The sequence below is a fragment of the Lolium perenne genome, chromosome 5 (assembly GCF_019359855.2).
Source record: "Lolium perenne isolate Kyuss_39 chromosome 5, Kyuss_2.0, whole genome shotgun sequence".
In the NCBI taxonomy this organism is placed as follows: Eukaryota; Viridiplantae; Streptophyta; class Magnoliopsida; order Poales; family Poaceae; genus Lolium; species Lolium perenne.
Window position 1 is genome coordinate 9,434,552 of NC_067248.2, and position 9,650 is coordinate 9,444,201.

The 9,650-nt window shown below is 44.6% G+C and overlaps 2 protein-coding genes across 2 annotated transcripts; one reads left to right on the forward strand and one right to left on the reverse strand.

The window, feature by feature from the left end:
- The first annotated feature begins 1,004 nt into the window (after window positions 1-1,004).
- On the forward strand, window positions 1,005-2,426 carry LOC127299015 (uncharacterized). Its single transcript, XM_051328876.2, has one exon. The coding sequence runs from the start codon at window positions 1,128-1,130 to the stop codon at window positions 2,268-2,270; it is 1,143 nt and encodes a 380-aa protein (XP_051184836.1). The 5' UTR covers window positions 1,005-1,127; the 3' UTR covers window positions 2,271-2,426.
- An 827-nt stretch (window positions 2,427-3,253) lies between these two features.
- On the reverse strand, window positions 3,254-9,296 carry LOC127299014 (carotenoid 9,10(9',10')-cleavage dioxygenase). Its single transcript, XM_051328875.2, has 14 exons — window positions 8,844-9,296; window positions 7,476-7,546; window positions 7,157-7,171; window positions 6,748-6,859; window positions 5,810-5,909; window positions 5,647-5,709; window positions 5,330-5,440; window positions 5,059-5,243; window positions 4,719-4,857; window positions 4,399-4,516; window positions 4,219-4,320; window positions 3,843-4,094; window positions 3,638-3,749; window positions 3,254-3,479 (listed from the first exon to the last, which is right to left on the reverse strand). The coding sequence occupies exons 1-14, from the start codon at window positions 9,078-9,080 to the stop codon at window positions 3,453-3,455; spliced, it is 1,644 nt and encodes a 547-aa protein (XP_051184835.1). The 5' UTR covers window positions 9,081-9,296; the 3' UTR covers window positions 3,254-3,452.
- Window positions 9,297-9,650: the final 354 nt, after the last annotated feature.

The following is a 9,650-nucleotide window of genomic DNA, read 5'->3' on the forward strand; positions in this document are numbered from 1 at the left end:
CACACAATAGATCCCACCATCAACGCCTTACGGGAGCAAGCACCTCCACCACCTTGGGCATTAATTGGGGCCAACCGTCACCCCCGCAAAGGTGACCGGCGGTGGACGGAGAAGACGGGCTTGCGCCACGTGGAGAGTGACGCGTGGAGAGTGACGCAGGGAGATTGATACTTGGTCCAAAACACAACTTTTCACAATACCCGGTCCAAAGGGCAACTAGTGAAGAAATACCTTATCAAGTGCAATATTTTTGATAGTTAACTAGAGAAAACTAGTTAGTTGTTTGATACTCCATCCTTCTCATAATATAGTGCGCATTGGTTTGCGTGAAAGTCAAACTCCACTAACTGTGATCAAGTTTATTGAGAAAATTATCGATATCTACAATACCAAATGTATGCCATATTAAAATATATGTAATGATGAATCATATAGTATTGATTTGATACTGTAGATGTCAATACTACCTCCATCCCAAAGCTTAAGACTTGTATTATTTTTAGAAAGTCACTCTATGTTAAGTTTGACTAAGTTTTTTCCAAAAATCATGAATATGCAAAATACAAATTCAACATCATTAGATAGAAAATGAAATATATTGATTTTCTAAAAGTTTGGTCAAATATTAGGGTACTTGGTTTGACTTAAAAAGATCCTTAATATTTGAGATGGAGGTAGTATTTTTTAGTACAAAATTGATCGAAGTTTACAAGGATTAACTTTAAAAGAAATTATAGGCACTATATTTTGGAACAGAGGGAGGACGCTACTAAGACCATTTGTAGCGATTAGTCTCAGGATACAATATAGCAAAGCAGAAGACAGTAAGATTCTTGAGTTGAAATGTGCTTAACAAAGCTGTCCCCCATTGACATCCTGTTTACTTTCTTGTTTTGTGACGAAACACACCACACCACACTTAATTAGAGCAAAGCATGGATTCCTGTTCTGTTTGGACGGCCAAAAAGGCTCCCCTTCCCGCCTATAAATACCCTCCCAACCCTCACTTCCTCACTCACACATCAATTTCCAGACCAGAGAATTCATTCAGCTTCATAAGCCTCTCCAATCCTAGCTAGTTTCATCATCTTCTTCGGCTCCGATCTTCACCCACTAGCTACATCGAGATGACGGTGTCGGTATGCCATGTGATGCCGGCGCTGCACATGCCCATGCCCATGCCGGCGCCGCCGCCGCAGCTGGACATGTGGAGTGCCATCCAGACCAATATCGACGGCGGCGCCACCAAGCCCCTGCCAACGCCGGCCAAGGCCAGTTACCCGATGCCGCCAAGGCGGTCCATGAGCAACGAGAGCCTGGACCTCTGCACCGAGAGCCTCGGCTCCGAGACCGGCACCCACGGGGACTTCCTCGACCAGGCCGCCGTCATGGCGTGCCTCTACCAAACAACCGATGATAGCTCCCCCGCCTTAGCCGACTCTTTCCCACCGCCGGCATTGCGAGAAGAGGAGGAAGAGGTTCAGGAAGAGACCGCGGCCGGGGAGCTGACTGAGGTGCAGTACCACCGGGCGCGCCCGCAGCGGGCGTTCCCGCCGCCGCTGCCGTCCATGTCGCGGCGCCGGGGCGACGACGCCGGGCCGTGCCTGCGGATGCTCCCGCACCGCCGTGACGGGCGCCTCGTGGTGGAGGCCGTGGCCGTGAAGCCCCAGGGGTACCTGCACGCGCGGCGCCAAGGTGGGCGGCTCAGGCTCTGCTTCGTCGACTGCGCCTCCTCCTCTGCTCGTGATGACCAGAAGCCGAGTGTTCTTGGTGTCGCGCAGCTGCAAGTGCAAGAACCAGAGCAAGAAGAGGTGATGGAAGAGGAGGAAGACGATGAGGAGGACGAGGTTGAGGTGGTGGACAGGGGCACGGTGGTGGAGGTGGTGGCCGCGTCCGGCAAGGCGCAGCGCTGCTCAAGGCTCGTCATCAACAAGTTCGTCGGCGGGGCCCCGGCCACCGACGACGGCAAGTCCAGAGCCCCTCATTCTGACGATGAAGCTGCTCCGCCGGCGCCGGGCCTGCGTCGTGTGCCGTCATCCACGACCACGCTGGCTGCCGCGGTGGCCGCCGCGTCCACGGGCATGGAGGCCGACGAGTACGATGAAGAAGCTGACAACGGCGGGCAGCACGGTGAGCAGAGCGCGACGATGCTGCTCTTCACGTCCCGGGTGGGGGACAGGGAGGAGCTGGTGCAGAGCGTGCGGCGGTGCCGGCAGCTCCGGCAGAGGCCGCTCTTCATCGTCGAGCCATACACCATCATCGCCACCTGATCCATTCAATCAGCACGATGCCTCCATTAAATCAGCAACCGAGATTGCAAATTTTCTACTATCTAGTATGCAATGTACTATTAGTTGTAACCTGATCTGTGTGCCAGCACGCGCGTTGACATGAGTATATAATCTGTTATCGCTGCATTTTCGTCATGATCATTCAGCTCTGTCAGACATAATCTCTCTACTGTATCCAACTCATGCATGGCATTTGTCATGGCAAGAATCCCCATATAATATTAGAGATGATTCCATCAATAGGAGTACATACAATCAATGGTGCTACGATGTGGTGCCTAAGTTCATCTTTGTCTGCTACTGCTAGCTAGCTAGCCCAAGGTTTCTGCACGGCAGAATTCAATTTATTGTACATGCCCTCGTCACAGCATGATGCATGCATCTTAATTTCCGATTGTTGTGCTTTGGCCAAAGTGATAGGCACTAGTAGGATCATTATCAAATTAACCCAATTAAGATGCAAATGTACTTCAGGTATAGTACAACTTTTCACTTTGTTTATCTATATAGTCCAGTTAGAGAATCTATTAAGGTGGGCTACGTACAAGGAGCTCTTCGTCGGCCCATCCATTGATGATGATACCAGTCTTAAAGCACAGAGCTAGCTAGCTAAACATCTAGTACTAGTAAGTTTCATCTTGGATCCAGAGAGAGCACAGAGCTAGCTAGTTATGCCATGGCAGACCACGGTGACCACGGCCAGGAGCGGCACGTCGGAGGCCCGTCGTCGCTCGCAGTGGCCTCGCTCCTAGCGCTCGCAGGCGGGTTCCTCGTCCTATCCTTCACGGCGCTGGCCATCTCCATCACAGGGCTCGCCGTGGCAGCGCCACTGCTCCTGCTCTGCAGCCCGGTGCTAGTCCCAGCAGCGCTGCTGGTGGCTTTGGAAGGAATAGGTATGGCAGCGTCAGGAGCACTCGCCCTTGGGGGAATCGCGCCGGCCAGGTCATTGCAGACCAAGTAGCTAGAAAGCCTTAATAATCTCTTAATATCATCACAATCATGTATGATTTCACTTCAAGCCTGTAGCTCGTTCTATATAGTATGTAGTATCCATAAATTCATTGTACAAACAATCGAGGGTATTGCTAATTACCTCCTATGTATCAGTCTATATGTACTTTATTTTTATAGTTCTTCAGCCGTGTAGATAGAAGTATAGAACTACACATCCTGTAGTCCCAGTTGTTCCTGTACAAAAGCACAAGGCAAAATGTATTTCAGCTTAAACCAACTCATGCAAATACCAACTGCATAGATATATACGTTTAAATCTTGGCAAAATGCTAGGGTAGCACTCTCTCTAAAGATAACCAGAAAAGAAGATTAAAAGAACATTTTAGGAGTACCTCGTTGACGAAGAAGGCGTGGAACCCGTAAGGAACCCGGGTCGGCAGCTCGACAACCGCCACCGGATCAGCAGACATTGTCTTGGCATCAATCACATTTACTTCAGATTTCCTGTATTTGGTTCCACACGACACAGAATTAATCACATTTCTCAAGCAACTAACTAAAACCATGCAGCAGCAGCAGCATTCATGAGTGACGTACCCTGTGTTCTCATCATGCACAAAGAGTACCAGGTACCCATCATCTTCTTCACCAGACACACCCGGCTCCTTGGGAACAAACACCGCCTCCGAACCGAACCTCCCAGGACCCAGGTCGTATATGCCTCTCACGTTGCCCCCCACCTCAAGCTGCTTCTTGCTGCTGTCTGGCTCGGCGTGCAGGTCAAACTTTATGACAGCGGTCACCTTCGCTATGCTGTCGAGGATCGTGCAGTACACATACCGCTGCTTCCTGCGTCCAATCAACAAAGTAACAGATCAGAAAATGTTTATTTATGAGTTTGTAATGATTAAAGATAGCACACTTCCAGAAGAAAGCAAACTTGCGTTGAATTTGCAAGGTCCAGCAGAAGTACCTGCCGGTATAACTTTCATTAATTCGAGGAAAGTCTACAGCAGAAACAGAGAGTTGCTTCTGTGAAGCAGCGCCGGTTTTCATGTTGAATCTCATCTCATATCTAAAAGATGTAACATTAGGCTAAGCATTGGATTGCATGGAATTTAAATAAAGGTTGAGATTGCAGGTATATACGTACAGCTCATTCCCAAAGTTCTCAAGCTTCTCGTTCTGTTCACCGTTTACCTTGTCCAAATCTGGGTTCTCAACGCGGCAGGTAATGAGAACAACCTCATCACCCTCTTCCCAAGCATTAGCTGTGACAAAAAAGAGATGCTTCTTGTGATTAGTTCACTAAGATTATAAGGAATGAAATGCTGATATATAATTTCAACGAAAAAATAACTTCCTCTTTTCATTACATGTTCCATGTGTTCCCTGGCTATGCAAAATTCATGACAGATGGTAAAAAAAAGATTGTACATTCAGAATTTAAGCTGAATGTTACAGGTGGTATACCATTGTGGAATATGAAGCAATTCGGGAGTTCAAACCATCTGATGCTTTTTTCATCCTTTTCATAGCGTTGGAGTATACCGAATCGAGCTTTCTTTGTAGGATCAAACTTGTAGATAAATTCACCATTCTTCACCATTTCCTTTATACAAGAATAAAGAACAATGAGACCAAAATACCTAAAGGAGTGTTAACTACTTATCAATTACGGACGCAAACACACATGTCTATCCCATGCTGCTATGAAACAAATGTTGACTAAGGCATCCTTTAGCAGAATGTAAAGAAATTGTACTGGGAAAAAATGCACATAAGGAATTTGCCAACTACTAGTGTGCACTACCTTTGGTCGAAACATCAAAGGCAGGTCCATGAATATGGAATAATTCTCTGTGATGGCAAAGTCATGCATCATTACAGATTCCGGTATTGTTATTGGTACAGGATCAAGCATGACTCCATCTTTGGTGATGACCCGGTATGTACAATAAGGAGGTTCATGTGAGTACCCAAAGGTGAACATTTCGTCTGAAATAAGAATAACCACATCATTTATCCAAATTGTTCAAAAAGGAATAAGAAATAGTCCGATTGTCGATATCCCTGTAACGTACCAGTAAATGGATCAACCTTTGGGTGAGCAGTGAAAGAATGTTTCAACCTTTTGTCGTAATCTAGCAACCCAAGAGTTTGCAGGTCTCCATCTTCAAGGACCTTAACAACGTCTGAAAATAAAAATAGAAAATCACGTTCTGTAATTGCATGGTCATTGCTATGGATGTGAGATTTGAGGATGATAACAAATTACAGCAGAACATAATGATTCACAATCAGTACATGTAGCTGCCAACACGACCACATTTAAGGCCAACTATTTCCAATAGCATATGCACATGAATATAGAAAAGAAGAGTGCAGACTGACAACTTACAGGGTTTATCTGCTTCTGACAGGGCCATGAGTTTGCCATGATGATATACAAATGCAGTATTAGCTGGAAAAGAAGGAAAAAGATCAACAAATTGCGAAAAAAATATGGGTATTTTAAAATGTAGATAGACATCATTCAGTGATTGCATGAAGTAAAGAGGTACCTGTTCCAATTCCATAAGTAGCATCCAATACTTTAAGCTTTTTCCTAAGTTCTTGCATTTGGACCATAAACAATCCAAAAAATCCCTTTAGATCTCCTATCTGTAAATATTGAGGGAAAACATCACATGTGTGTACAACCAATTTTCATATATGGTCATCACTAAGCCCACCAGGTGTGGAGAGTTACAGATTTAAATTAATACTTAGTAGGCGTGTTAGCCTTGAGTTACTGTATGGTATGACTTAAATATGATTCATGAGATTATCATGTATTGATACCATCAGCTACGATAAAAACTGGGTCCAAAATCCTGACATACAGACATACAGTCAATGTAGCAACCAAGAAACTCAGATGACGCAAGAGAGGCCTCAACAGGAATTCAAGTATCACAAGTTTAAAACTGGCAAAGATGAACACAGTAAGAAAAAATATACCCTGTACATATTTGCAAACACCAAGCGTATACTAAAGAAAATTATGGTGGGCATCAGGTCAGTTATGCCATTAAGAAACTAAGCTGATCAGAGAGCTTCAGAGAGCCAAAATGGTGAATTTAGTTAGACGATGTATGGTATATATTGGAATGTTAATTAACAGAGTAAACAATTGGAAGCATTAAAAGGAAAAAAAAAACAGAACACCAATCTTGAAAAAGTAAAACAGAAGACAAGTGGTGGTGGAGAAAGTCAAGTGTTACGTAATAATTCAGTAATTGTTAAGAAGATTCAGGTTTTCTAATCAAACAAGTAAGCTTATCTTCAGCAAGTAAAAATGGTATATACTGGAACCTTGATTAACAGAATATAAAAGTTGCAAGCAAGGATGAGAAAAACAGAACACAGTTGGAGATGGAGGCAACTGAGTGTCACGTAATACTTACTGAGTAACTGATAAGAAGATTCAAATCTTTTAACAAATAAAAACTAAGATTACCTTCATAAACTTTGCTCCACCAAAATACTCTTCTTGCTTGAGGCGAGAAGTCTTCACGTATCTTGATACATATGTAGCTTTCCCATCTTTAATACGCATTGCATGGATCATTCTGTAAGGAACGATGTACAAATTTGTGTAACCGTGAGCAAAAGTTTGAACGGTATATTTGAGCTATCAAAAAACATCATGACCAGTAGTATTTCAAACTATATGTCGAAACGCTAAAATTTATAGAATGCTGAAGTTTATGCAAACACCTTCATCTGTAGCATGGCAAATGTGGCCATGAAACATTAACATAAGTGGTATTGGTATGTAAAAAATTACTGAAAAAAGGGAGAAAATAATGTGCAACGCTACATATAAGGTCTGCAGTATTTCAAACAGAAGAGATTATATCACATACCCGTCTCCATCAAACCTGCAAAAAAGAAAACACAATAGAAAATAAATTAGAAGGTGTGTGAGGATGAGCACTGGTGTTACAAAAAAATACTACAAGTTTACTACTAGCACAATTAAACAGTGTGCACAGTTGTGTGTGTGTTTGTGCATCGAAGCAGGTACATATAATTGTATTCGCAGTATTGAATGAAAATAACAGTGCATGTTTATGCCCTTACGACTACCAAGTGAGGTTTACGCTTTTGCTGGGAACAGGTGCATGACCCATATAATATCTCTTTGGTGAAGGAAGAATAATTAGACAAGTAAAGAGTCAATACCAATGATACCCAGCTACGGGGACAAACTTTGGGTTAGGCCCCACCCTGACAAACTCTCCATTCAAGCACTCCTGTAGACAACAAAAAGGAATAGCATGAAGAAAAGAAAAGATAATCTAGTGAGCTGCTGACTTCATAAGAACAGGCAGTTTATCCAAGAAAGTGTATTTCATTATTTCTCACCAAATTAGCATAGAAGTTGTTCTTACAGAGTCTGTTACCAAAAATGGTTTCTTTTTTCTCGTTTGCTGGAAACAAATATAATTTTCTTCTAGAGGATGGTTTGATCAAACTACCAGACATAGGTCGAACAAACTAGTGCAGATAAAGGGTAACGAGTAAGGTAAGACAAGAAGATATGTTGGCCACAACAAGGAACTGTGCATATACTCATGGACACATGGTTAGCAAGGGTGTGTTTCAGTTCTCACAACGGCATATCCATTTGGAATTACGATTCGGAGTCCCAGCAAGCTGCAACATGAGCGAAGTCCGGAGGCCTAGAGGCTAGAGTGACCTTCCTGTTTGCGAGTGTGGTGAGGACCGTGTTAATCCTCATAATGGTGGCCTCATAGACATTTTTCACAGATCACTGTCTAGTGACTGTGACTGAAACTTGATTCTAGATATTCAAAGGGGGAAATCAACCCCAATGTCAGGATGCAGACACATAGGTTGTGTTTGGATTGTTCCTGCAGCCGCCCTACCCACATTGGCTAGCCAACTTTTTGGCTCAGGATTCTGGCGCCCATGTGCTGGCAAAATTCTGGCTAGAATTACTGAAGGATCAATAAGTGTTCAATAGGCAGGCACATAATTGGCAACAAACCAAAACAGGTAGGAGGATATTTGGCATGACCAATATTTATGGGTAGGGTGAGATTGGGACACAAACCAAACAGGCCCATAGATATAGGAGGAGACAAGAACATCAGAATAATAGTAATTAGTGTCTTTTGTCCTGTAAACGGAACCCATGTTGTTGACATACAAGAAAGAAGTAAAGGTACTCAGCCTGTTCATGACAAACTGGAACTTTTTGGTGTCAAACGTTTGCTGGGAGTCATAGTATAAACAAGGCGCCAAGCATTTAATTCAGGTGTCTCGGTGTGTTGACTAGGAGGGTCTGGAGGTTATCAAATAAATCTATGAATACAACTATTTCATAGTTGACTAGCGATGCACCAGCATAGTCCCAGGTCCTCACCAGAGGATTTGGACCTGAATCGATTCGAAGATCCAAAAGAATCATTGTACAGTACAGCTACAGGGAAATTGAGATTTGTTTTCATATCAAAGAAAATATTTTGACGGCGGCCGGGCGGAGAAGAAGGATGATAGATAGGGGAAGAAGGGAGGGGTGCATACCGGGAGGTGTCCGCGGACGGGGAGTCCTGCGGCGGGCGGGGTCTCGTCCTGGACGGGGGCGAAGTTGCCGGAGAGCCAGTGGAGCGGCTTGGTCTTGTCGTGGCCGAGGCGGACGACGAGGCGCTCCAGCAGGTCCACCGCCCAGGAAGCCACCCCCTTGCTCGGCCGCGGCGCCGGCACCACCACCGCCGTCCCCTTCTGGATGTCCTCCGCCGCCGCCGCCGCCGCTTCTCCCATGGTGGCCGCCGGCGGGATTGGATACTGGTACTATTGCTGGTGGGGATTGGCTGGCGTGGGAGATGCTCAGCGCATTGGTTTGTAGGCAGCCACTGGAGGAGGAGGAGGAGGAGGAGATGAGGGGAGGACGGCAATGGCGTTAGCGACAGCCGGCCGGCGTCGATAATCCAGTGGTGGTTCCTGATTGGCCGCGTCGTGGAATCTCATCGTCCAAAAACACTAGTACTAGTATTTGGATTTTTTGAGATGCTTATTTGGATTCATTGAACAGTCAGTCCAGGATCAGCTTGTACAATTTTCTACGAAATCGATTTGTCCGGCCTGCTCGCCTCACCTCACCTCTTTGGAATCATTCAAAGTCGCGATGGATTTAACAATCACCTGCTCGGCATCTCTTGATATTTATTTGTGATGCATGTTTAATTTAGTATAACAAATTTTATAACGGGTACTGGTTTTGACCCAACTTAGTTAATTACAACATTAGCAGCCGGGCACGGTGAGTTTCTGCACCGGGTGCGTATGCACCATGTATTTTAAAAGCATTTTAAACATATTTAAAAATATTGA

Coding starts and splice junctions, on each gene's coding strand:
- LOC127299015 (XM_051328876.2), top strand. CDS start 1,128: ATGACGGTGTCGGTATGCCATGTGATGCCGGCGCTGCACATGCCCATG.
- LOC127299014 (XM_051328875.2), bottom strand. CDS start 9,080: ATGGGAGAAGCGGCGGCGGCGGCGGCGGAGGACATCCAGAAGGGGACG. Junction 4,321..4,398: donor GAGAACTTTGGGAATGAGCT/GTACGTATATAC, acceptor TACATCTTTTAG/ATATGAGATGAGATTCAACA. Junction 3,750..3,842: donor GTGCATGATGAGAACACAGG/GTACGTCACTCA, acceptor AACCAAATACAG/GAAATCTGAAGTAAATGTGA.